The sequence below is a fragment of the Microplitis demolitor genome, chromosome 10, assembly GCF_026212275.2.
Source record: "Microplitis demolitor isolate Queensland-Clemson2020A chromosome 10, iyMicDemo2.1a, whole genome shotgun sequence".
Classification (NCBI taxonomy): Eukaryota; Metazoa; Arthropoda; class Insecta; order Hymenoptera; family Braconidae; genus Microplitis; species Microplitis demolitor.
Genome location: NC_068554.1, coordinates 1,858,155 through 1,885,952, shown reverse-complemented (window position 1 = coordinate 1,885,952; position 27,798 = coordinate 1,858,155). Strand labels below are relative to the sequence as shown.

Genomic DNA, 27,798 nt, shown 5'->3' with positions numbered 1-27,798 from the left:
GGCTGACATACAAGTCGGGTGATCATTTGTAATTTTTTTTTTTTTATTATTAGTATTACCCACTGCGTTTGATAATTCGCACGTATGTATGTTTACGCGAAATTATTTAATTTAACTAAATATATAAGTGTGATTAAATAATATTTGTTGTGAAAACAAAAACTTGGAAAACTAATCACTCGGACAATAATTAAGAATGGTGGATTCAGGGGGAGGTTGGTCTTCTATTCAAGATACAGAATTTCCAAATTTCCCAGCCGGCGACAGTTTTAATTTAAATGATGTCACTGGTTTCGATGGTACGTAGTATTGCAAAATAGTGACATATTTATTATTATTATTATTTTTTTTTTACAAGTGTCAACTTTCTTTATTTATTTCAATTCCCTCAATGAACTTTTATTAAATTTTTCAAATGCTTATTTAATCTTTTTCTTAATTCATTCAAAAATTATTTAAATTTAATTATAAATAACAAGTATGACTGTCATGTCAGTACTTAATTATAATTAAATTTTCTTAATGAAAAATAATTTTAAATTAAAAAAAAAAATTATTCAAATTAAATTATAACTTTGAAATTATTTTTAAATTCGAATGCTAAAATAAATTTTAAAAATTCTCTAGATCTTTTGAAAAATTGTGAAAGCGAACTGATGAAAAATGAACATCTCTTTGGTGACGAAACGTTTCTATCAGACCTCAGCGAGCCGATCGCTATGGAAAATGACCAGTTTAATTTTCTTGACATGAATATCGACAATGAATTGAAAGATCCGAATTTACTGAGTAAATTAGTTGAGCCAAATCTTGTTGTTATGGCTCCTAATTCTACACAACTTCCTCAACAACAACAACAACAACAACAACCACCATCTCCGCCACAACCACTTGCGCAACCTCAACCTCAGCAGCAACAACAACAAAAACAACAGAAAAGACAAGCAAGTGTTCCTGATGGACAAGTACCAAATCAACCGAAGAAATTAGCAACCCATCCAGCATCAGCACCAACTGTTTTTGCGTCTCAGTATACACTTCCTCAGAACGTTAATTTCACACTAAAATCACCAGTCGTTACTCTGGCTCCTGTAAATACAAATCAGCGACAATTATTATTACCAGCGAAGTTGATAAAATCAGAAGCTGTTGTATATCCAAGAGGTTCACAAGCTGTCACCTCAACTCCCGTACCTCATCAAATTCATACTTTTGTTAATACAGCCAATGGAACCGTTCTAGCAACTGGTAAATTTATAAACTCATTTATTAATTTATATTCAATAGTATACTGTATGACGAGGAATTAGACGATTTCAGACCAGGGTGAAGGCTGACCACCCGCAATGAAATCCTGTTTCATTTTTTTACACACTAGATTTTTCATGATTACCTGCATTGGAACTTAAAGTTTCTGTGTCAGCAGCCAGAAACAAGTTAATTTTCGACCAATGGTGTCAACTATTGAATTGTTTTTTTTTTTCCAAGGGGTGAAACAAGTTTGTGACTGGGCATTCACAATTTACGCTTGCTAATATTCGCGGCATTGGACTGAAATTCGCTTGTTTCGACTGGCTATAGAGACACTAATTATAATAATTTTTTACGTTTATCTTTTGAAAGGTATACCAGTAGTTTTAGACACTGATAAAGTTCAGATAAATCGTATGAACGCTGCACCAGCGGTTGGTGTTCCTAAAGTAAGAGAGGTCAAGAGAAGTGCGCATAATGCTATTGAACGTCGATATAGAACGTCAATAAATGACAAGATAATTGAATTAAAAAATATAACTGTCGGCGTTGACGCAAAACTCAACAAGTCAGCAATATTACGTAAAACAATTGATTACATCAGGTATCTATTTGTTTCAATTAGAATAATTTGAATAATAATTTGAGTAATGTCTTTATCACATTAATTAATACACAAATGTCTTAGGTTTTTACAAAACACAAATGCTAAACTCAAGGCTGAAAATATGGCAATGAAAATGGCTGCTCAGCGACAAAATCTACGGGATCTATTGTCTTGCGGGGAACTCACACCACCACGTTCAGATTCAAGCGAACCTTCGCTGTCTCCCGCGCCAGCTCCCCTTTCACCAGCCTCGCCATTGTCTATCAAAGAAGAACCAGACAGTTTTCAACAAAAACCATCTCAGCATTCCGTCAATGGACTCGGTGATCATACTCGTCTTACTCTCTGCGCTTTTCTTCTCATTTTCGTTGCCTTCAATCCTCTTAAAATCGCAATTAATAACGTCGGGAGATTCAATAATGACAATACTGAAACAAAATTCGATAGCAGGACAATTCTAACGCTCGAAGATCAGAACGAACCTAGTTCAGTAATATGGAATAGTATTATCTTGTGGTTTATCAACGCGCTGTTATTAGTTGGTGGTCTCTATCGACTGCTTCTTCATGGAGATCCTGTTATTCCAACGGAAAGTAAGACGTTTTTAGAGCTGCGCCGTTGGCGACATCAAGCTGAATTCAACATGTCAATTAATGACAACGAAAAAGCGTACTCGGATCTACGTCGGTGTCTCGGTTACTTCAATCGGACTTTACCAAGTTCCAGAATGGAAATTGGCCTGACGACTTTATGGCAAATAATCCGTCAAGTTCTTTACAGACTCTGGATTGGCAAGTGGATATTGTACGCGGGTAAATGGTTGTCACAAAGTTCTGAACGCCAGCAAACCGAAATATCAACAATGGAGTTAGCGATGGTCTATCAGAGAATTCTTTGCCTCCGTTTATCAGAAGGATCTAATAACGCAACACTTTTTTTGGCTCTGTCTGCTGTTAATTATGCCGAAGCAGCCGGTGATTGTATTCCCAAAGTATCACTTGCGGAAATTTATACCAACGCTGCGCTCTCTTTCAAACAATCGATATTTTCATTGATTCATAAATATTATCTCAATAAAGCAAGATCTGTTCTTGTAACTTGTGTTGTACCGTCTAAATTCAAGTGGATCACCACCAATGAAGGCGCTAAATTTTTTACCTCACACAAGTGGCAGTACGGAGACTGTCCAGTTAGTGAATTTACATCGCAGAGTATAAAAACAGACCCTCTGTCATTTACCGCCCGGGCTTATCGTGAATATTTGATTGGCCAGTGTCTGAAACTTTTGACCGGGACCGCTGGAGACTCTCATGCATCGACAATATTAAATCTTGCTGAAAATATCGTAGCCTCTGCTGATGTCGAAACTGGATTTCCAAGCAGCCAGAGCGTTAACGCACAAGGTAAATCCACTTGTCTACAATATAAATTAATAATCTGATAATTTAATTCAAAATTTTCAGAGCGTGAAGATCCCATTGGATTATGGTGGGGCGCAGTATTTTGCGCAGCAGCTAATTGGAGATTGGGTAACGAGGATTCATCAGCTTGGACAATTCTCGAGAGTAAATTTCCATATGAAAAAAATTACAATGAAAACGATGCGACATCCAACGGCAGTCCACTGCCTTACGCGGTACTCTGCGTCCTTCAAGCCGCTAAACGACCCACTAGATCTTCTATTCGTCTTGTTGATCAAGCAGGAAAATATCTACAGCATTCAATGGTTTATTATCATTGCAAACAACAGTCTTCTCACAATGTGCAGGTGCGTTTATTGCACTTGATATCAATGACAGCATTGATAATTTAAAAGTTACCTTGGAAACAGACATTTGGCATCAGCTCAAATAACAAATGATACCTTTTACGTGTGTGCATTGTAGTTGCATTGCATAATTGATAAAAGTGCAATACTTCTGCAGTGCAACACTCGTGATGGGGCTTTGCAACAATTGTTGCTACGTATTTATTTAATTATAATTCAATTATCTTCGAACAAATATTGTCTTACTTTTTATTAATTATTTATGTATTTTTTAGTTGGTGCAATTGTGGCTCTGCGACTGGTTACTGGAATTAAGAACAGTTTTGTGGCAAGAACTGGGTGGAGAAACAGGTCAGACAGCTGTCAGCACGTTCCTTGCTAGTTTCCAAGGTGATTTAGCGCGTCTGAGACAACTAAGTCAATATATTCCGGTAATTATCGATAATTTATTGTGTTAACTATAAATTACATGATTATTTATTGACAATTTAACATTTTATTGCAGTCCGTGTTACCCAGGATATTTTTGTACGAAGCGACGGTGCGAATAATGGCAGGAGCGACTCCTGTAAAAACTCAATTACTTCTTGACCGCAGTTTGCATCACCGGAACTCGCGCTCGTCAATTATTTGTGGGAAAGATCGTTCTCAGGAAAATGGCAATGAACGCGAGCATGCCGCAGCACTTTGTCTTGCTTGTCGGCATCTTCCTGTTCTCTTACTGGCGTCTCCTGGTGAACGCGCGGGAATGCTCGCTGAAGCTGCTAAAACTCTTGAGAGAATCGGAGATCGTAAAAAACTACAAGAGTGCTATGAGCTCATGCGTCAACTTGGCCCGGCTATTTCTGCGAACTGAAAATTATTTCCATGGTTACATTGCGCTGTAAATAAAACACCTGTCGCTTTAATGTTAAATTTATAATTGTTTCTAGATGACAATACCACATCAATATCATTTTTACTTATGTAAATTATGTAGATTTTATTTATCAAATGTTAAATATTTTTTTTCTTTGCAATCATATATGTAAATTTTTTTTTGTAAATTTTTAAATGTATAAAGTTATTAAAATGAATGATATTATTTTTTTAAGTTCATCTTGATTTATTTATAAATTTTAGACATTTTCCCTGTCATCTATCCTTGCTACTGACTCAACTAAGACTGGCCTCACTACGCCAGCATAATCTCCATCGAAAAATTATTGTTAAAACTCTTTCCCACCAAGTGCTTGCTGGCTTTGCTGCTTCTTGAACGAGTCTGACATCGTGATGTATCTCTTAGCTCATTGTCCTGCTTACAATGATTTCAAAGAAGTATTTACATGATTAGTTTGATGAAGAGACCCGACTTGGGTTTTTCAGTTCAATGAAATTCGAATCTTGTAAAAAAAAGCTCTAGTTAATCGTTTTTCAAAAATTTTTTTTTTTTTTTTTTTTGTAATTGATTTGTTAGAAAAAAAATATGAAAATTTTTAATTGTCTTCTAATATCAGAATCATATAAATTATTATTTATTATTAAAATTATAATTATAATTTCTAGATATGTAAAGCATGAGAAAGTAACAAAATATATGTGATAAATATACTATAGTTAGTTGAAAAAACATGAGTGAGTATACTTTAGAATTTCTCTCTTTTTAATCTTCGCTGTCTTGAAAAAGGTATTGTCATATATTTATAAACTATTACTATATATTATTTTTAAAAATTATTATTTAAACAATAATATATATCACTAATTTTATTACCAAATTTATAAAATCTTATTAATATTTCAAAATTATTTTTAAAAAAATAACTGATACTGAAATTAATCGACGTCTAATTTTTAGATTTATTTGTTAAAAATGATAGCTTATAAAAAATAAATATTTCAAAAAATTGCAACTATAGCTTTTTCAATTTTCTATACATGCAATTTTTTCGTAATTGATTTGCTTGAAAAAAAAATTCGAAAATTGTTTTCTAACTCCAAGATCATAAAAACTTTATATGCATTCTTATATTTATTTGTAAATTCATGAATGAAAAAATTAGTATTGATGTTTAATTAAATATTTAATTATTAATTAAAGAATCATATAATTTTTTTTTTATAAATATTTGCAATTAAACCTAGCAGTAATTGAATTTTTTAAAATTTAACATTGTAACCTCACTTTATTTTACAGATTGAGCCGAGATGACAAATTCAAAGGGTTATCGTCGCGGTACACGAGACTTGTTCTCCAGGAAGTTCCGTACTCATGGAACGATTCCATTGTCGACGTATATGAAAGTATACAAAGTAGGTGACATCGTGGACATTAAAGGAAACGGTGCCGTGCAAAAGGGAATGCCCCACAAAGCCTACCATGGAAAAACTGGCCGTGTGTTCAACGTCACTCCCCATGCCATGGGTGTGATTGTCAACAAACGTATCCGCGGAAGAATAATCGCAAAACGCATCAACATCCGCATCGAGCACTTGAACCACTCAAAGTGTCGTGAAGATTTCCTTAAACGAGTTAAAGAGAACGAGAGATTAAGAAAGGAAGCCAAGACCAAGAACATCCAAGTCGAGCTCAAAAGACAACCAGCTCAGCCTTCAAAAGCTCACATCGTCTCTGGACGTGAAGCTCCAATCTTACTGGCACCAATTCCATATGAATTCATCGCTTAATTAATTAATAAAATACTTTTAAAACTCATACCTGCAAGCCTTCATTTATTCATTTAATTAATTATTAATTATTAATTATAACCCTAAAGTTAGCAGATAATTAATCATTTTCAGATTTATTTTTCAGTAAATCAATAAAAAAAAAAATGCACATGTAGCAATTTAAAAAAACTATGGGTGCAATTTTTAAAATATTTTTTTTATTTCGTCATTAAACAAAAATGATTAGAAGTCTGCTAATTTTAGTATCATTATTAATTAGTTTTAACATTTAAAAATTTCTTTATGTACGTGTCTTAATTTAACTTGTTCATACTTAAAGTTTTTGAATTTCGCGCCAAAATGTAATTTATTTTAAAGTCGATATTAGAATAATCGATTGTGACGGCAGCGCCATCTTATACACTAGCTCCGTCGACAGCAAACATCGAAATCTTTCTTTTTTCCTCGACGATTTGAGCATAAGGTAATGATTAAATCATTTTATAAAAATTTTTCTATTTACTCTATTTTTAAATAATAAACTACGCAATTAATCACTTAACTATGTTTTTTTTTGATAATTTTAATTATAAACACTCGTTAATATCCAAAGATAATTTAAAAAAACAAAAAAATTGAATACCCGTCAACCGCCACGTGCGTTCTCAATTATATTAATTAATTAAGTGCGAAAAATATATTATCTTTGTTCAAATAATTTTTCTCGTGACATTTATTAAAGTTCTCAATTTTTTTGTTTATATAATTACTTAGTATCGAAGCGCGCAGTGATTAGATTTTTCAAAATAAAAATTATAACCTCACTTTATTTTCAGCTTGACTCAAGATGACAAACTCAAAAGGTTATCGTCGTGGTACACGAGACTTGTTCTCCAGGAAGTTCCGTACCCATGGAACAATTCCATTGTCAACGTATATGAAAGTATACAAAGTAGGTGACATCGTGGACATTAAAGGAAACGGTGCCGTGCAAAAGGGAATGCCCCACAAAGCCTACCATGGAAAAACTGGCCGTGTGTTCAACGTCACTCCCCATGCCATGGGTGTGATTGTTAACAAACGTATCCGCGGAAGAATAATCGCAAAACGCATCAACATCCGCATCGAGCACTTGAACCACTCAAAGTGTCGTGAAGATTTTCTTAAACGAGTTAAGGAGAACGAGAGATTAAGAAAGGAAGCCAAGACCAAGAACATCCAAGTCGAGCTCAAAAGACAACCAGCTCAGCCTTCAAAAGCTCACATCGTCTCTGGACGTGAAGCTCCAATCTTATTGGCACCAATTCCTTATGAATTCATCGCTTAATTTATAAATAAAGTTCTTTATAAACTCGTACACACAAGTTTTCATTCATTTATTTATTAATTTTAACAATACTTTTCAAACTTTTTTTTATTTTACAATTGAATTAAAATCTGATAGTTAATTTAACATATTTTACTGAAATAATTTTTTTTTTAATAACTAAATTGAATTACATGGAGGAAAAAAAAATAATTAGATTACATCTTGATTAATTTACATTAAAATAGACTAGTATTGGGACAATTAAAATATAATCGCACGTATTTTAAATAGGAGCAATTGGGAAGCCTTCATTATCAAATATCTTGTTTTAATAAAGATGTTAATTCATTACTTACTTTATTTTCTTCTTTAATAAATTTCTATACCGTTAATTACTTAGTAAAAACTGTATTTATAAATACGATTTAAACTGTAAATAAATTATTTACAGTACATTAATTACAGTCCCTTGATTGGTAGAATAAAATGTATCCGGTTTCTGAAGTTTTATGAATATCTGAGGTGAGTCCGTAAAAATCAGCGATATTCGATGCATCAATTTTCTGTAAATTATTATTTAATTAATTTAATACTAGTAATTATTAATTAATAATAAGACTTACATCAACTGCGTCATCATCAAATAGCAACCAAAATCCATGGCTTTTAACAATTGAAATATAGTGCCCGCGGTTGGGACCACTTCCGCAATGTATCACAACGGCAACCAAATCATAAAGACGATCTGGATTAACAGCATCGTCGCTCTATTTTTTTAACAAAATAATTTATTAATTTTCAGTGTCCCACACTTTTTCAAAATTTTCAATTGACAAAAGTACAACATAATTACTCAGTTGACATCACTTAAGGGTTGAATGAAATTTAAAATTTTAATTTCAGTAAAATCTTCATGTGAAGCAGTAAATAGCACGTGGCCCAATAGGGACAATAGCCAATGATAAAAAAAAATCATGTCAAATTTGTACTTAGAATTTTCAAATTTGGCAGACAATGTATTCAAAAAATTTCGTTTAATTTCTAATTGATAACTAAGTAATTTTTTTAATATATCTCAGCGAAATTTTTTTGGATTAATTGATAAAATTTTGATAAGCTCACGACAGTTGTCATTGAAAATTTAAAAAAAGCGCTGAGTTGCTAGTTTAAATTACAATTTAACTTACAGTATTAAATAACCTTAACTCCAGTGGGAATACAACTCTGTGAGATACTTTAATATGCCGATTGTACTGTTCGACATATTTGAATCTCTTCAAATGAAGAGCAAGAATCATAGGTAATTTTTTCAACCTCATTCGTTTCTAAAAATAAAAAATAATTATTTAAAGAACTAATTTTGAAATAATTGATTTAAAAGATAAAAATTACTTGGGCTTCTTGATAACTACTACAATGATCACACTTGAATTTATTATCACTACAAAGAGTTTCTGTATTAGAAAAACATTTGAGGCAGTAAGTTATGGATGTGTTTTGATCAACATCAACTTGAAGATCGAAAAAATCCTCATCTTTGCTAGATACAGTCTCACAATTAAGGCAACGAGTCTCTGATGTCAAGATACCCTGAAATATCTCGTGCACCCATGTTGGTTCTGGTGGAGTTCCAGCATCTCCAGCTCCACCTTTTCCAGTAGCAGCTTTGCTTTGATTTCTCTCCGCTAATGAACAATTATAATCATTAACATTAATAATAACAATAATTACCCATAAACAAAAATTCATACTCTGCATAATTACTGAACTTACCTAATATAATTTCATTAATATGATTGATAAGAAAATTCAAAAATTCATGGGCATCTTGTTGCATATAATTATCAAACTCCTCTGAAACATTTATTATATTTTATTTCATTTAAATAATTTAAACAGCATCAAATTATCAGATGTCACAGTAGTGCAAGGCAGACATTCAAAAATACGAGAGTGCTGAAGAGTTAAAAATTCAACCGACTAAAATAATAACAGTTATGCTGACTCACAAGAAATCTGAGACAGTTCTAAATATTACTGATTTGAAAAAGTTTCTGATAACTCGAGTAGCACAGCGACAACTTTAAGATGTCTTTCAAAAAGACGAGACTAATTTTTATTGTTTCAAAACCTTTTTTTTATATAAATAAGACATAGATGTTGATCCTAGGAGTCGTAGGAAATTTTCGCACGGGTTTTTAGACCAGCCGCCTCAATTAACTAATTTATTTCTTGTAATTAAGTAACGATATATAGTGCTCACCTTTTTCTTTTCTCAATCTAGCAATAAATTTTTTTGGTGCAATTGAACCGACTTTCTTTTTTTGCGTTGCAATACTATAAAACAGATCTGCTAAACATGTCAATAATGTTTCTTTGGTTCTTTTATTTCTTGCTTTATATTCTAATACTTTCTCCCTAAATGGCCTACAAAAATACAATGCCTGAAGTACTGAATTACTGTAGCAGGTATTTCCAAACTGAAAATGCAGATAAAAAATTAGTTAATTTATGGTTTTGAAGTCAGCAGACAATTTTCAAATTTTTTTTCCACAATTTAATTTAAAAAGAAAAAAATCCACATGTAGAAAATTTAAAAAACAGTATTTTTTTATCATCAGTGTGCATGTAGCAGACATTAAATTTTCAATTATCAATAAATAGACCTAATAATTAATAAAAGAAAATTAAAAAATAATGCACTTTTAAAAAATTTTAAAATTAATAAGTGCATTTTTTCGAAATATTTTTATAATTGTCTATAAGTTTATATTTGTCTGTCTGCTACATTTACACTCATATTTTTACCAATACTTTTTTTTTTATATAATTTACTTTTTAAAAAAATCTAAAAATTATTAAACGTCGGCTAATTGCAGTAAAAATAAATACAAATATTTACATTCACAAGACCAAAGTAATGTTCATTTGGTGGGAATTGATCAGCTCCAATATTTCTTTCTAATTGTGATATATTTGCACCCTAAAAAATAATTTAAAAAATTACACTTTAATTAATGAGTATGGAAGCATAGAAAAGGTTAATTATTAAAACAAAAAAACTAAATAATATCTTACCATTTTACCATTTAATTATTTTACCACGAATAAAATACTGAGCAATTAAAATAGATTGTTTTGTTGAGAAAATCTTCATTGTATTCAAATATTACGATAGTGATTTATTTATTTTAATGCTTATCGCACACATCATATTACAATTATTAATTACTTGTTACATACTTGTTACCAAATCGGCATGGCAATGTAATAAAATACATTGAACACATGCAATAATAATAATATACATACATGTATATATATGTATATATTTATTAACTACAAAGATAAAACTATATCATTTATTTGTGTATTATAAAAATTTTTTGTTTATTTATTTTTAATCTGTGATTTATATAAATTATTACATTTTATTATTTATTACTTTTGACAGATCGTATATATGCATATGTACATATATTTTATTATTTTTTTGTATTATGTTGTGTAAAGAAATACTCCCATCTTATAAAAACCGAATTTGCTGCCATCTAAAGTCTAATCTGACACATTATTTATAATTTAAATAAAACTAATTAATTTTGTCATTAAAAATAAAATATTTAATTAGTAATTTTATCAGGGTATTAAAAAATCTTATGACGTAATAGATAATTGATTATAAAATAATTTTTTATGAGAAAATAAAAACGAATTCACTGATTTATGGAACTGTAAAATTTTCAAGTCCGCGCGCGTGCGCAGTCAAAAATTTATATGAAAAATTGATAACAAGGCAATTTTTTTTATTAAAAATAAAAGATTTAAGTGATTAATTTTATCAGAGTATTAAAAAATCTTATGACGTAACAGATAATTGATTATTTATTGTTTTTAATAATAAAATATTAATTTTTTATCAAAAAATATGAGTGTGAATGTAGCTGACAATTGTCAGTTTTAAAAATTTCGAAATAAGTGAATTAAATGAAATTGGATAAAATTAAAAAAATGCGCATTTATTGAATTTGAAAATGAGTATGTGTATTTTTTTATTTTTATATTTTTAATCGTATAAACGATAAATTACAAAAAGAAATTGCACTTAGAGTTTTTTTAATTTTCTACATGTGCATATTTTTAGTTTTTTTTTTCTTGTAAGCAATTCGCTGAAAAATATTTTGAAAATTTTTAATTGTCTGCTAACTTCAGTGATAGAATAAAAATAAATTTACCGATTGATGAGACTAAAGTTTCAAAGCGCGCGCGTGCGTAGTAAAAAACGAACATGACAGATTGATGACAAGGAAATGTATCACTGACACAAACAATTATTTACAAATATTTAAGTACCTGTAGATGATTTATTGCCAAACTTTTATAGCAATGGTTAAATTGTGTTTTTTGTGTGACCGGAAACCATCAAAAGCTGATAAAATTTCATTCCACAAGTAGTTTTTATCATTACTCTTAATAAATTTCATTTCTGTAAGTAATTACTGATAATTGAATGTCTAATTAATTATAGATTTCCGAGAGATGAGGTTGTGAGACAAAAATGGTTGGATGTTTGCGGACTGACACCTGAAGATGATGTTTCACGCATCTGTATCTGCTCCACACACTTTACAGCATCTGATATGATCAGTTGTTCATCTGGTATTAAAAAATCATTCCTCAAATCTGGTGCCGTGCCAACAAAATTACTGTCAAATCCTCTGGTGATAAAAGAAGCTGATGATGCATCGAAACTATCAAAGAGAAGATCAGAAGATGATCCTCCTGTTGACATCATGCTGCAGTCTTCAGTCGAAGAACTTATTGATGAGCTTATAAATGAAATTGAAGGTAAAGTATTTCCATTTTCAACTTTACTGAGTTTTAAACTATCCTAAGTTTTTTTTATTTCGTAGATTTAGATGATGATAGCACTGATACTCCGAAGAAACAACGAATATTTTATCGACCTCGTTATATATCTGAAATCACTCTGGAAGATTTTTCAACTCCGCGTAAAGCTGAACGAGTACTTAAATTAATAAAAGCAACAGATCTTAGAAAATCGAAACAAATAAAAAGCTTGCAGGACCAACGAAGACAACTTCATCTGCGTATCAAATCTTTGAAAGATTTAATTTCTCACTTACAGAGCAGGAATTCAACTCAAGAAAGTGAAGTTTAAATCGAATTTTCTTCACTAGGTACTTAAATTATGCGCACATGAACAAAGACTGGTTATCATTTCGTTTTTTTCTACTAAATATGTTAGTCTATACTTTTGGTTACGGTAATAACATTTGTCGCTCATATTTTTTTAAAGACTGATATTGTGTGAAGGAATGAAACGAAACGATTTAGACTTGGGTGAAGGCTGACATCACCCACAGTGAAATCCTGTTTCATCCTGAGTTACACACTAGATTTTTCATGATTACCTGCATTGGAATTTAAAGTTTCAGTGTCAGCAGTCAGTCAGAAACAAGTTTATTTAAGACCAGTGGTGTCATCAACTATTAAATTGTCATTTGCAATTTATAATTAAGCAGAAACTATAAATACTATACTATTTATTCACACTAATTTTTATAAACCAATCACAGTCAGAACTGTCAGTTATGTAAATAAAATTAATGGTCTGAAATTACTGAAAAAAATGACAAGTATCAGAGTTTAAATTGCAAAGCCTTCAGTCAACGGGCAGAAAAATTAGTTTGTTCCTAAGGGACGAAACGATTTTTCACCCTGATTAAGAAAATGATTTAACCCATGCTAAGTGTATGTCTATATATTAGTTGATTCAAATTGTTTTTAATCATTTCAAATAATTTTTACTAATCAGGGTTGCCCACTGACTACAGGCAGTCACAGTTTACCCGCTTGTTGATATTAATTCGCGACTGTGGACTTAAATGTTAAGTTTCGATTCTATTCAAATCTTACATTTTTGAAAGTACATTTCATTTAAAAAAAGTCAGCAATATTAAACTTTTCATTGAAATTTATTAATTATACAACTATTCAAGTATTTAAAAAAAAGAACTTGAGTTACAACAAGCTTAAGAAATTAATATTTTCTACATGATCATTAATATGAAAGCACGATATATATTTAATACTACAAGAGCTTATGAAAAGATAAAAAATCTCATGACAATCATGATCACATTTTTTACCTGATTAATATTTTTTATTTAAACCTCAGTAATTATACTGTTCATACATACTATCAACATACTTTTTCTATTTGTCAGCAAATCGTATTACGAAGTACCAGAGTAATTCGCACAGTAATTTAGTTTTAGTGACTTCTAGTCAGTAGGATTTAGTCTTACGGCAAAACGACCAAACATTTACTCAGTATTTATAAAAATTTTTTTAAATATTAGAGTAATAAATATACGATAATTTATTAATAGTAAAGTTCTTTAGTATAGAATAAATTAAATTTTAAATTATACATGTAATTTCTAAACTTTATTACTTATTATATGAATATACAAATTTTTACTCTACTTTATAAAACATTTATTATTATAATTATTATTTATTTACATATGTAATTTAATTACAAATTATTTAAAGTCTTACTGTCATGTAAAACAAATAAACTTTCAAATTTAAACTTCTACATTTTTTTTTAATTTAAAAATTCGCGCCTTAAAGTGGCAGTGTCATGGCGTAAATTTTGGCGCGTAAATGAGCTAGTGTCCAAGATGGAGAATGTAAACTCTAAATAAAAGTGTAAACATTTATTTTCATACATTACTTATATATTTTTAATGATTTAAATCAAGTGATCTCTTTTAAAAATTTCCCGCTAAAACCGGTGAGTTTAAAATTCAAATAAATTTAATTCATTGACTAGAAATTTTTATATTTTTTTTTTTTTTTTTTTATTTACAATTTAAATTTTGTCTAGAATCAGAGTCATCATGGCCTCGGTAAATACCGGAAAGTATCGACCAGAAAAATCTGAAAAAAGCCAAAAAAAATGGGAATCTGGAGTAGATGGTCCTCGAGAAAATGCAGCAGACAGTAGACTGAGGCAAGCCAATGAAAATATTCATATTGACAACCTGTACGGATTCCAGCGTGTCAGCGACAACAAAGAACGTGTAGGCTACTTGATAAACATGCAGATAACAGAAATTGTTGAGGAAGACAAAAGATTAACAAGCGGAGTCGATTATTATTTCCTAGAGGAAGATTGCACGCGTTTCAAGGTATCGCTCCCTTATCATCCGTATTTTTATGTCCTCTGCCGCAAAGATACCGAGCAAGAGCTATCAATATTTCTCCAGAAAAAGTACAGCGGCATTGTAGTAAAAATAGAATTAATTCGTAAAGAAGATTTGGATCTGCCCAATCACCTGTCAGGTCTCCAGCAGAAATATTTGAAGATGTCATTCGCTAATATCGTGGACATGACCAAAGTAAAATCACAAATTCGGCAGGCGGTCAAGTTGAGCAAAGACCGCGAGAAAAATCAGTCATGTTACTCTGAGTTGTTAGCAGACAGTCTTGATCCAGATGACCAGATGTCATTGAAAAAAATAATTGACCACATGGACAACATCATCGACATTCGGGAGCACGATGTCAAGCATCATGTCCGCGTGTCTATAGACTTGAATATTTTCGTCGGGTCTTGGTACTCAGTTAGGACACGTGGTACTGATCCTCCGATCATCACTCGCCGCACAGACATCATTGAAACAGTGGACCCAATTGTCCTCGCGTATGATATCGAGACTACAAAACTTCCTCTAAAATTTCCTGACGCCAACTTCGATCAGATCATGATGATCTCCTACATGATCGATGGCGCTGGATACTTGATAACCAACCGCGAGATCATTTCCATGGACATCGAAGACTTTGAGTACACGCCGGCTCCAGAGTTCGAAGGAAAATTTCAAGTTTTTAATGAACCAAACGAAAAGGCAACGATAAGAAAATTTTTTGATCACATCCTCGACATTCGCCCGCACATTTTTGTCTCATATAACGGAGATTTCTTCGATTGGCCGTTTGTAGAAACACGTGCTGCCATTCACGGGATGAACATGAAAGATCTCATAGGATTTTCGAAAAATCGCGATGGTTTTTTCACCAGCAGACCCGCTAGTCACATGGACTGTCTGTCCTGGGTAAAACGTGACTCATATTTACCAGTCGGATCACAAGGTCTCAAGGCTGTAACCAAGGCCAAGTTGCGTTACAATCCAGTTGAAGTTGATCCCGAAGAAATGTGCAAATTAGCAGTCGAGCAACCCGAGTCACTCGCTAACTATTCAGTGTCTGATGCTGTCGCCACTTATTATCTTTACCAAAAGTACGTTCACCCATTTATATTCGCTCTGTGCACGATTATTCCAATGAGTCCTGATGAAGTTCTGCGTAAAGGTTCCGGTACACTGTGCGAGTCACTGCTGATGGTTGAAGCATTCAAAGCAAATATCATAATTCCAAATAAAAAAGAGACTGAATTGAACAAGCTGACAAATGACGGACACGTTCTGAATCAGGAGACTTACGTCGGTGGACATGTCGAAGCTCTAGAGTCTGGTATTTTCCGTGCTGACATTCCTTACCGGTTCAAAATAGTCACCAGTGCCGTCGACGAACTGATCGCTAGCGTCGAGAGCACTCTGAAGCACGCGATCCAAGAGGAAGAAAAAATTCCACTTGATCTAGTGGATAATTTTGAGGAAGTCGCCGACGCGATAAAGGAAAAACTGATGGATCTAAAAAACCAACCGCTGAGATTAGAAAAACCTGTGATATATCATTTAGATGTCGGCGCCATGTATCCAAATATTATTTTGACGAATCGTCTGCAGCCATCGGCGATGGTCGACGAAACCGCTTGCGCAGCTTGCGATTACAATCGTCCTGGAGCTTTATGTAAGCGCGATATGAAGTGGATGTGGCGAGGCGAGTACTTGGCCGCGAGCTTGAGCGAGTATCAGCGCATCCAGCAGCAATTGGAGACTGAAAAATTTCCACCAGGATTTCCTGGTGGACCTAAACGTGCGTTTCATCAGCTGTCTCCAGCAGAACGTGCGAGTTATGAAAAAAAACGTTTGGAGCAGTACTGCAAAAAAGTTTATAAAAAAGTTAAAATAACTAAAATGGAAGAACGCACGCAAACTGTTTGTCAGAAAGAAAATTCATTTTATGTGGACACTGTACGAGCTTTTCGTGACCGAAGGTACGAATACAAGGGACTTAATAAAGTGGCGAAGCAACAGGTTGCAGCTGCGTTGAAAAAAAACGATGCGGCTGAAATAAAATCCGCTAGAAATCGTGAAGTTCTTTACGATTCATTGCAACTTGCGCATAAGTGTATTTTAAATTCGTTTTATGGCTACGTTATGAGAGGAGGATCCAGATGGTTTAGTATGGAAATGGGCGGGATTGTTTGTTATACTGGCGCTCATATTATTATGGAAGCTAGAAAAATAGTTGAGAAAATTGGACGTCCTTTGGAACTGGACACCGATGGAATCTGGTGCATTTTGCCCGCTTCTTTTCCGGATAATTTTGTCATCAAAACGCGGCATGAAAAAAAATCTAAGCTGACTATATCTTATCCCAATGCGGTGCTGAATTTTATGGTAAAAGATCAGTTTACAAATCATGTCTATCATGACTTAGTTGATAAAGAGACGGGTCATTACAAAATACGAAGTGAAAATTCAATTTTCTTTGAAATAGACGGGCCTTATTTAGCGATGGTCTTGCCAGCGGCTAAAGAAGAAGGCAAGAAACTTAAAAAACGTTACGCGGTATTTAATTTTGATGGTTCATTGGCTGAACTAAAAGGTTTTGAAGTTAAAAGACGAGGGGAATTGCAGTTAATTAAAATATTCCAGTCGTCTGTTTTTGAATCTTTTCTAAAAGGCGGGACATTGGAAGAATGTTACAAAGCTGTGGCAGAAGTTGCTGATTATTGGCTGGATATTATGTACAGCAAAGGATCAAACATCCCGGACTCTGAGTTATTTGAGCTCATTAGCGAGAACAAATCGATGTCAAAAAAACTAGAAGACTATGGAGCCCAAAAATCGACGTCTATTTCGACAGCTAAGAGGTTGTCAGAGTTTCTGGGTGACCAGATGGTAAAAGATGCTGGGCTAGCATGTCGCTACATAATTTCTAAAAAACCTCATGGTGCTCCGGTGACAGAACGTGCTATTCCATTGGCGATATTCCAATCGGAGCCAAGTATCACTCGGCATTACCTCCGGAAGTGGTTGAAAGAGCCTTCGCTGCAGGACTTTGACATCCGGCAGATTCTAGACTGGGGATATTACATCGAAAGACTTGGCAGCGTCATTCAAAAAATAATAACAATACCTGCAGCGATGCAGGGAATTGCCAATCCAGTTCCACGTGTCAGACATCCTGACTGGCTGCACAAAAAGCTGCTGGAAAAAAACGACACCAAGAAACAGATGAAAATTACAGATATTTTTAGCTCCGCTAGCAGAGAAGTCGACGAGAATGATGACGAAGACAAAGATAGCGCCAATGAATCCATGGAAATAAATGACATTGAAGATGTAGGAGCGTCAACTTCAAAGGCAAGGCAACTTCCTCAGGCTAAAAGAAAGCGCGCGGTTTCTGAAGACGAGGAGATCGATTTGAAAAAGAGTTGGCGCGAAGTTTTGGGAGCTCCGCCGGCTCCTGGAAATACTTATGAAGAATTCAAAGCCTGGTTGGAGTTCCACCGGAAAAAGTGGGCGTATCAGAAGCAGCAGCGTGGCGACAGACAGCGGAAGAGAATAAAAATGATCGGTCAGGTTGAAGAGACAGCGCGCGGAGTTGTCCGTAATCCGAACACATCTACAATTTCAGGTTTCTTCCGCAAAGCGCATCGTAAATTACTAGACTATCCGTGGCAAATAATTCAAATTGTCGAGACGAATCAACCAGGTCTATTTAGACTCTGGGCTCTAGTAGACAATGAGCTCCATCAGATCAGATTGTTGGTGCCAAGGATTTTTTACGTCAACTCACGTAAAGAACGTGGGGATCCTGGACCCAATGACTTGTGGCGCAAGTGCACTAAAATTCTTCCAAGATCACGGCCAGTTTATTATTTGTACCAGTATACTGTCCCAGAAGAACTCTATCAGCAGCACAGCCAAAGTCTTATGGAAAACGTCACGCAGCCGGAAAATGAAGGAATCTACGAAACTCAAACGCCCCTTATTTTTCGAGCGATACTCGAACTGGGATGCGTTTGTACCGTCGACGCCAAGGCTGCGCGTGCTATGGCAGATGGCTCTGACACTTTTAACTTACACCAGCTCCAAATGAAAACAGGAATAACTGATATGTATTTACGTGATCGCGCTGCTATCAAATACGTCTACTTGTTCCACCACTGGGCGCCAAATCGCCAGAGATCTATGTGGGGTTTATTTCTAGGTCCCAGCAAACGAGGACATGTTTTTGTTTACGACTCCGTCAAGACGAACCAGATGCCAAATATGAACGCTCTGTACCAAAACGAACTGGCTGCCGTAAAAGATCACCCGGACTTCGATTTTTATCCAGAAGACATGAGCTTCGAAGTGCGGATCGAAATAAGTCTGCAGCAAATCCACCGTCAGCTTCAGGCGGCTCTGAAGTCTTACAAAAATGAAATGAAAGGCGCCACGATGCTGCTGATTCAATCTCCCATGGAAGTTTCAAATCTGTGCAGCGCAATGCCGACACTGAATGAGTTTCCTCTGGTGACTGTCCATAACCCGGACGTCGACCATCTCTTCAGTACCTTGGACTGGCAGAGAGTCGGCGCCAGGACCATGATAAGACACTTTTTAAAAAGTAATCACGGGCTGTGTCTTATGATTGATCAGTGCCGGTTTTTTGCAGCTCCACTAGGCAACATTCCAGCGGACGCGACACTTTTTGGGGCGGATTTATTTTACGCGCGTAATTTACAAAAAAATAATTTCATACTCTGGTCGTCTCCAAACGAAAGACCAGATCTTGGGGGCAGTGAAAATGATGACAACCGTCTGCTTACAGACTTTGAGGAGAGTTCCAGTTGCGCTGCCAATAAGTCAGGGACTTTTTCCAGCGTTTGCGTGGAACTGGAAGTTGAAAGTCTTGCTATCAATACACTCCTGCAGTCGAACAGAGTCAATGACATAGATGGTACCAGTTCATTCGTTGCGTTTCATGTCGCACCCCAAGCTTCCCTACAGGACATAGTATCTGGAGACCCAAAGGCCGTGATTCCAAGTTACGATGAAACGGCAGTTTGCAGCGCAGCATTCAAAGTTTTGAGGAATATGGTCAGCGGTTGGTTGAAAGCAGTTACTCTCCAGAAAAACGTGTTCGCTGATTATCAAATAATTCACTTCTATCGATGGCTGAGGACACCGAATGCTCTGCTCTACGATCCAGCCTTGCGACGAACACTTCACACTTACATGAAAAAATTGTTCATTCAACTGATCGCTGAATTCAAAAGACTGGGATCTATTATAGTCTTTGCTAATTTCAACAAAATTATTATTTGTACAAAAAAGCGAACGATCACTGACGCACTTGGGTACATTGAGTTCGTAGTCCAAACTATCAAGAACAAAGAATTGTTTCACTCAATTGACATCACTTACGATAACTGCTGGGAGTATTTAGTTTGGTTGGATCTAGCGAACTTCGCTGGCATAAAAGGAAAATTGAATGATTCCGTTGATAATAAAGAAAAAAATACCAGCAATGACGATGATGATGAGGAAGACAGAGACTCTGATGAAGAAGATGATGATGATACACCAGAAGTTATCATGAATTGGAATTTAATGGAAATTTTACCTCAAGAAGCTTCATGCCAAGCGAGTTTTAGTGCCGTGATTGCTGGTTACATCATCGCTGTCTATGAATTCATAAATCAGATGGAATTTCCAAGCACTCCAAGACTCAGTCGACGAAGAAAAAATAACTTTAGTCAGACTATTTGTCAACTAGGTCTGGGATCGTTGGAAAACGCTGGTGAGTTTGCTAAGAAGTTAATAAACGGAGAGATGTCACAGAAATTATTTCAAATTGTACAGAAAATTCATAAAAAAATACCGGAGAAAGTTCTGACGAGCGACGAGTTTCCGAATCTCGATCTCGGGAGCACCGGCTCGATGAAAATAAACCCGGCGTTGGAATTGATAAAAGCGGTTTGTAAAGTTCTGTCACTAGACAAAGAAGTTGAAGACGAAGTCTATGAGCTGCAGCGGAATCTCCTGAGATTAATAAACGTCGGTAATTTTAGTGACAAAGCTGAGTGGAGGGAACCCTGCATTTCTTTTGTACTGCCAGAGATTATTTGCAAGGCGTGCAATCATACGAGAGATATTGATCTCTGCAAGGATATTTATCGTACAATTGAAGCTGGTATCCATGTTTGGAACTGCCCGCTTTGCAAAACGACTTACGACAATGCGGAAATAGAGTTTGTACTTATAGATACTGTGTGCAGAAAAAGTATGGGGTTCGTTCTGCAAGATTTGCAGTGCAAAAAGTGTGGGGAAGTACAGAGGGATAACGCCCGCGAGTACTGCACATGCTCAGGAGAGTACAGAAATACTGTGTCGCAAGATGAGATGGTAAAATGTGTTAAAGTTTTAAAATCGATCGCGAAAAAATGCCAGATGATTGTTTTGAGTGATTTAATTGATAGTATCCAAGTTCTTAAATAAATTATATTTTATTAAATGATATTTTTAATTTATTTATTTTTATTTTATTAATCATTTAAATCTTTTTATAAGTAAATTAATGTCATGAAAAAAAAAGTTCTAATTTTATATGTAAATGCAAAATTGAATTTATAAAAATTTATCATCTATATTTTGACAAAAAAAAATATTTATTGTCGCAAAAAGTTTTTACTCGACTAAGAATTTTTTTTTTTTTGCGCCAAGAAATCATTTTTTTTGTTTAGTATTTTTATAAAAAAATAACTTTTTTTTTTTAATAACTTCGGCCAAAGAGCGTCCAGAATTGAGCGCTTTGTCCACATTTTGGATGAATGCATTTCAACTTTTTGATATCTTGGTTTTTGGGTTGGTCGAAGGGAATACAAAGACCCTTGGCGCCCATCAAAGGAGCTCCGGCTTCTTCAGCTTCGTCTCTCGCGCTGTCTTTTTTAATTTCATCTTCGCAGTCAATTCTCCCGCAGAACGGAGCGAGAATCAAGTTCTTCTGGTCCAAGTGCTTGCAGAAACTGTTCCAATCCTGACAAGACTTTATATGATCGTCCAATTCCTTCTTGGCTTTGTCGAACATACTCTTCTGAACAGTGTTAAGTAAATCACTGGCGTATTTACAGACCTGGTCTTGTTTTGCGAAAGATTTTTCCAAAGTGTCTCTGCGCACGAACGTCACTTGGGATTTCTCCAGATCTTTGAATCCTAGTTCAACTCTCAATGGCACTCCCTTGAGCTCCCAGTGGTTGAACTTCCAGCCAGGACTGTAGTTGTCTCGGTAGTCTCCTTTGACCCTAAGACCCGCGTCTGCAAGTTTTTTCTCTAGTTTTGTACACTCAGCCAGTAAATTAGCGCGTTCTTCAGCGGTCGTCGTCGCCGTAATACCGCAAGGGATAATAATTATTTGTACAGAAGCCACATTTGGAGGTAAGACGAGTCCTTTGTCATCACCATGGACCATCACCATCACACCGATTGTTCTCGTAGTTAATCCCCATGAGTTTTGGTACACGAAAGTTTTATCCCCACCTTCAACAACTCCCTCGACTTTAATATCAAACATCTTCGAGAAATTCTGACCCAGATGATGACTTGTTCCTCCTTGAATCGCACGTCCGCTCGCTGATACAAAAGCTTCGACAGTAGTCGTGTAATCACCGCCTGCAAATTTTTCTTTTTCAGTTTTCCGACCGCGTACTACCGGGATCGCAAGATATTCCTCGTAAATTCGGCGGTAAAGATCTAAAATAATTAATACTTCTTCATCAGCTTCAGGTTTTGTTAAAAATGCAGAGTGTCCTTCTTGCCAGAGGAACTCACGAGTACGCAAAAATGGCTGCGGATGTTTGAACTCCCAGCGGACTACGTTATTCCACTGGTTCAATTTCAGCGGCAAGTCCCGATAAGATTGGATCCATTTAGCGTAAGCCGGGTACATGACGGTTTCAGATGTCGGGCGAATAGCGATTGGTTCAGCCAAATCTGAATCTCCTGACTTGGTGACCCATGCAACTTCCGGTGCGAAGTCTGCAATGTGAGTTTTCTCTCGTTCCAACACAGCTTTGCTCACAAAAATAGGAAAGTAACAGTTTTGTACACCCAGTTTTTTAATTTCCGTGTCGAAAAAGTCTTTTATTTTGTCCCAGATTGAATAACTCCACGGACGGAGGATGTAACAACCTGACACGTCATAGTACTCGATCATTTCACCCTTAGTTATAACTTGGGAATACCAATCAGGCAAATTTTCAGATTTTTTGGCTTCTAGACCCAACCTTGTGCCTGTTTTTGTGCTGTCGACTTCTTTAGCTGCTTTAGGCGCCTGCTTGGAAGCTTTTGGCGGCTCAGGAGCTTTTGATTTCTTTTTCTTGTCGCCATCAGCAGCTGAAGCTGGAGGTTTCCAATCTTCGCCGGTAGCTGCTTTGTAATCAGCTTTTAATTTCAACAGAACTTTAACATTTTCATCAACTGTGGCTTTATCAGCTTTAGCAGACTTCAGTTCGCGGACTTTGTTGCCTTGATCCGCAATCTGTTTACTCAAATCATCAGCATCTCCAGCTCCTGTCTGGACCTTCGGTAAGTTCTGAGTATTTTTAGCTTCTTTGGTGTCTTTAGGATTTGGAGTTGACTCTGGTTTCCAATCTTTACCTGTAGCTGCTTTATACTCCGCCTTCAAACCCAATAAAATTTTGACACTTTCATCAATCGCCGCTTTATCAGCTTTAGCTGATTTCAATTCTCGAACTTTGTTTCCTTGTTCGACAATCTTCTTATTCAATTCATCAGCATTACGAGCATCAGTGGCCTGCATTTTTGGTAAATTTTTATTCTTAACCTCCTTCGTATCTTTAGGAGTAGACTCCGGCTTCCAATCTTTGCCTGTAGCTGCTTTATACTCAGCTTTCAAACTCAATAAAACTTTAACACTCTCATCAATCGCAGCCTTGTCAGCCTTGGCCGATTTAAGCTCCCGGACTTTGTTTCCTTGATCAACTATTTGCTGGTTAATCGACTCAGCACTTGGTTCAGCTGCTGCAGAACTTTGGAAGTCAGCGGGATTCAAATCTGGTTTCCACTCGACGCCAGTTACTTTTTTAAACTCCGCTTTCAAACTCAACAAAGCTTTGACTTCTTCTTCAATTACTTTCTTATCAGCTTTCGATGATTTTAGCGCACGAATTTTGTCTCCCTGATTTTTAATCTGTGACAATACAGAGGCTCCATCAACCGCTGGTGTAGATTTGGCTGTACTCGACCCCGCGTTCTAAAATCATAACAAAAATTTTTATTACTACAATTATAAATAATTATTATGATTCATTACTATAAATAGCAAGAGAAATCAGTTTTACTTTTTATTACATATGGTCTAATAAAAAGACAATAGTGAATGTGAATGTGGCCACGTGTTCTCTGGCTAGAGAATGCACTTTTTTTTATTATTATGATAGCTCTGTTGGTAATAAAGATTAAATACGTAAGCTGATATACTTACGGCTTTGTTACTTTTGCTGGTCTCTTTATTACTAGTTTCTTTAGACGCTGTCGCTGAAATTGGAGAACTGTTGGTGTGTCCATCTGGTACGTAGAATAGTATCAGCGGTCTCTCACGTGATGTAAAGTCACTCATTGGTGCATATGTTACGTCACACCTGAAGAATCCTTTCCTTTGCAATTGTATTATCTCTCCTTGTTTCACATTCTTCAACTCTGCTTCTCCAAACATTTTAACTTCTTTCTATTCTCAGAAAAAAAAAATAATAATAGTATATTAAGGGACAAGGAATGAAACAAAACGATTTCAGATCAGGGTGGTTGGCTATCATCCGTAGTCTGAATTGAATATTTCACATCTAGGGAGGAAAGCAAGAGATTCCACCCCACGTGGTGGCAAAAACGTGGAATAGAATGTCGTACCTCTCTCCATAGTGTGCCTACATTTTTTCACCAGGCCTGCACCTGACTTGTTAACTCATAAAGGGACCCTGATAGCTACATCTTGCTCAGCAAGTTTATGCAGTGAAAGATTTTGGCTAACTTAACAAATTTCTGGCAATCGGCTGGATAATACCTGCATGCAAGTTGATGTAAATTTGCGGCCGTAAACTGAATGTAATTTTACAGAAAAACTTGCTGTCAATTTAAAGTAAAACTTTCAATCAACTTAACGTCATCTGACAGTAACATTTAAAGTCAAATTGAATTCAAGTAACAGACAATCTGCTGTCAATTTAACTGCAACTTTTGCTGTTAAGTTGACTTCAGATTCCGGATGTAGCTTGGAGTTAACTTGCGGTTATGGAGGCTATCAGAGAAAAAAACGACTTTTTTGCCTCTAAATAGGGCGGCAATTTAAACTTTTGACGTCGGTATGGTGAAAAATAATTTACAATTTTATTAGAAAAAAATGAGAAAACTTACTCTGGTATTTTTTGCAATAAAGTCTTTGAAATCATCATCTTTTCCCAAGACATTTTTGCTGATTATATGGTCAAAGTAAACAGCAATGCAGGGAATTAAATCACCGTCTTTTTTATGATCATTTTTATCACCTTTTTCTGCGAGCCAAGTAAGTTTTACAGTATTCTTGTAATCTTTGTCATCTAGCTTTAGTCTAGCATCAATTTCCAGTATTTTTCCATTTGATTTCTTGATACTGTCAATCATCAAGTTGCCCCAGGTGATAAAAGTCGCTTTCTCGCCAGCTTTTAGCATCTCGGCATCGACTCGTTCAATAAAAATCTTCTTGCCAACCAAAACTTTTCTAGTTCCCATTTCCGGGTTCTTCGGGTGATTCTGGACGTCAATGAACTGATTGTCAGCAGCGTCCAGAACGTTGACTTGTACCAAGTCATCAGAGTCCAGTGCCGTGTAACGATAAGCGATCGGGTCAATTATTTTTTTATTCATTGCCCATATTTTGTCCCACTCCATGAAGACAACTGACCTAGATCCACCCTGAGCAATAATGAACTGTTTCAGTCCCTCGACTGTTAGTCCATGACGTAATATTCCTCGCACTGTTGGTAATCTCGGATCGTCCCAGCCATCAACAAGACCATTGTCAACAAACCAAGTCAATTTACGTTTTGACAGAACGGTATTGGTCATATTCAAACGGGAGTATGCCCAAATATGCGGGCGTCTCAGTCCCAGGGCTTCGATGAACCAGAAGAATTGAGGATCGCGATCTGTGTACTCAGTTGTTCTCAGTGTGTGAGTTACACCTTCAATTGAATCGACAATCGGACATGCAAAGTCGTAAGTTGGATAAACTTTGTACTTATTTAATGTCCGGGGATGGGATTCAGGCTTGCAACGATAAATCGTCGGGTCTCTCATGCATCCGTTGACTGACGTGTAGTCAATTTTGGCACGGACACAACATGCCTGGCCTTTTTCACTTCCTTTCTTCATTTCTTCCCACAGTTTAATATTTTTATCAACTGGATTGTCACGATTTTTCGACGGCTCTTTCTTCTCACGCTGCTCTTTCATTATCTCTCCAGGAGTATCATCAACGAAGGCTTTGCCTTCACGGATAAGTTGCTCGCAGTATTTCAACATGAGATCAAAGTAATCTGAAGTGTGAGTAAAACGATCTGCTTTTATGTCTAACAGTTTTAAATCTTGTAAAATTTCTTGCTCGAACTCCACAGTCTCTTTAGCAGGATTCGTATCATCAAAACGCATTATCAAAGTGCCTGAATAAATATATTTAAATAATTAAGATCTAGGGTTTTGCGAAAGTATTTCTATAATTGTTTTTTTTTTACCTTTGAATGTTTCCGCGTAATATTGATTTAGTAAAGCAGCTTTAGCATGACCGATGTGCAAATAACCACTGGCTTCTGGAGGAAAACGTACGACAACTTTTCCCATTTCAGCTCCAGGTAATTCAACAAATTTTCCTTCTTGCTTCCTACTCATTGCTGGTTTCTGATGTGACTCTGATGGATCTTTCCGAGATTTAGTGGCAACTGAAGACTTATTAAAAGTATTCAAAACCTTTGACGCGTATTTGGAAGAACTCACTCGACTGAACCAACGATTTAACTCAGGGTACTGGGAGTCTTGTTTATAATTATGATATATCAAAGTAGCAAATACATAAATGTCACCCAGCGTTATCTGATCAGAAACTAACCAGTTCTTGGTCAAATTTCTATTCAAATAATCCAAACAAGCGGAGAGAGACGCTGGATTTTTAAGTGGACCGTTGCTGTAAGATATCCAGCTGTCAACTTGAGTCTTCTCTAAAATTCCACTTCCACCTGTCAAATTTTTTTGTTTTTATCAGTAACTTATCTTATTAATTAGTTCATTAATTAGCTAGTAATAGTAATTAATAATGAGTTACCATACAAACTATCATCAATAGTTCTTGCTAAATAACGCCCGATATTACAGTCATCATCACAGACAACTTGATCATTTATCAATAACTGAACATTAGCGGCTGCTTTCCACGATTCTGGATAATCGATATTGATTTTATTTTTGCTGTTTTTAGATGAAATCAACTCGGCAACAATTATCGCTCCTGTAATTTACAATTTAGATAATAAAATTTTATGATGTAATAATAACTCGCAATGTGCTAAAAATAAATTAATAATAAAAAAAATAAATGGTGAAAATTTACGTACCCAGAGGAGGATTTTGCGAGCTTGCTGACAATTTAATAGTCATCTTTATTTAATTAATTTTTTTTTTCAAATCTTTGATCCGAATTATTTTATTTTATGATTGATTGATTGATCGAATAATTTATGGAAGATTCAATATTCAAATAAATAGGTTAGATACATCAACACATGTCATGTGGAGTTAATTTTATTTTCATGAACAGTAACTTCAATTTCGAACTCATCTTTATCGTCGATAAAAATGAAAACGTCAAAAAAACTGAAGTATGAGTTTATAGCAGACATGACATTTTTTAAATTTTAAATATATATATAAATAAATAAAAGTAATGAAATTTTAA

The 27,798-nt window shown here is 35.1% G+C and overlaps 7 protein-coding genes across 7 annotated transcripts; 5 read left to right on the top strand and 2 right to left on the bottom strand.

Moving 5' to 3' along the window:
- Positions 1-54: 54 nt before the first annotated feature.
- LOC103571799 (sterol regulatory element-binding protein 1) lies at positions 55-4,719 on the top strand. Its single transcript, XM_008550093.3, has 7 exons — positions 55-299; positions 628-1,248; positions 1,624-1,855; positions 1,940-3,261; positions 3,322-3,626; positions 3,902-4,057; positions 4,132-4,719. Exons 1-7 carry the CDS (start codon positions 197-199, stop codon positions 4,480-4,482), a joined length of 3,090 nt encoding a protein of 1,029 aa, XP_008548315.1. The 5' UTR covers positions 55-196; the 3' UTR covers positions 4,483-4,719.
- A 485-nt stretch (positions 4,720-5,204) lies between these two features.
- On the top strand, positions 5,205-6,321 carry LOC103571798 (60S ribosomal protein L21). The gene is made up of 2 exons (XM_053742307.1): positions 5,205-5,292; positions 5,803-6,321. Exon 2 carries the CDS (start codon positions 5,814-5,816, stop codon positions 6,291-6,293), a length of 480 nt encoding a protein of 159 aa, XP_053598282.1. The 5' UTR covers positions 5,205-5,292; positions 5,803-5,813; the 3' UTR covers positions 6,294-6,321.
- A 344-nt stretch (positions 6,322-6,665) lies between these two features.
- LOC103571796 (60S ribosomal protein L21) lies at positions 6,666-7,632 on the top strand. The gene is made up of 2 exons (XM_008550089.1): positions 6,666-6,759; positions 7,112-7,632. The coding sequence occupies exon 2, from the start codon at positions 7,123-7,125 to the stop codon at positions 7,600-7,602; it is 480 nt and encodes a 159-aa protein (XP_008548311.1). The 5' UTR covers positions 6,666-6,759; positions 7,112-7,122; the 3' UTR covers positions 7,603-7,632.
- Positions 7,632-11,096, bottom strand: LOC103571797 (ubiquitin carboxyl-terminal hydrolase 46). The gene is made up of 8 exons (XM_008550090.3): positions 10,663-11,096; positions 10,487-10,567; positions 9,848-10,064; positions 9,358-9,438; positions 8,977-9,269; positions 8,772-8,909; positions 8,208-8,351; positions 7,632-8,147 (listed from the first exon to the last, which is right to left on the bottom strand). Exons 1-8 carry the CDS (start codon positions 10,663-10,665, stop codon positions 8,040-8,042), a joined length of 1,065 nt encoding a protein of 354 aa, XP_008548312.1. The 5' UTR covers positions 10,666-11,096; the 3' UTR covers positions 7,632-8,039.
- A 777-nt stretch (positions 11,097-11,873) lies between these two features.
- Positions 11,874-14,051, top strand: LOC103571794 (52 kDa repressor of the inhibitor of the protein kinase). Its single transcript, XM_008550088.2, has 3 exons — positions 11,874-12,035; positions 12,113-12,432; positions 12,498-14,051. Exons 1-3 carry the CDS (start codon positions 11,944-11,946, stop codon positions 12,764-12,766), a joined length of 681 nt encoding a protein of 226 aa, XP_008548310.1. The 5' UTR covers positions 11,874-11,943; the 3' UTR covers positions 12,767-14,051.
- Positions 14,052-14,298: 247 nt separating this feature from the next.
- On the top strand, positions 14,299-21,320 carry LOC103571793 (DNA polymerase epsilon catalytic subunit 1). The gene is made up of 2 exons (XM_008550087.2): positions 14,299-14,410; positions 14,504-21,320. The coding sequence occupies exon 2, from the start codon at positions 14,517-14,519 to the stop codon at positions 21,297-21,299; it is 6,783 nt and encodes a 2,260-aa protein (XP_008548309.1). The 5' UTR covers positions 14,299-14,410; positions 14,504-14,516; the 3' UTR covers positions 21,300-21,320.
- A 51-nt stretch (positions 21,321-21,371) lies between these two features.
- Positions 21,372-27,635, bottom strand: LOC103571792 (bifunctional glutamate/proline--tRNA ligase). Its single transcript, XM_008550086.3, has 6 exons — positions 27,458-27,635; positions 27,169-27,351; positions 26,585-27,082; positions 25,230-26,512; positions 24,304-24,546; positions 21,372-24,072 (listed from the first exon to the last, which is right to left on the bottom strand). The coding sequence occupies exons 1-6, from the start codon at positions 27,498-27,500 to the stop codon at positions 21,574-21,576; spliced, it is 4,749 nt and encodes a 1,582-aa protein (XP_008548308.1). The 5' UTR covers positions 27,501-27,635; the 3' UTR covers positions 21,372-21,573.
- Between the last annotated feature and the right edge of the window lie 163 nt (positions 27,636-27,798).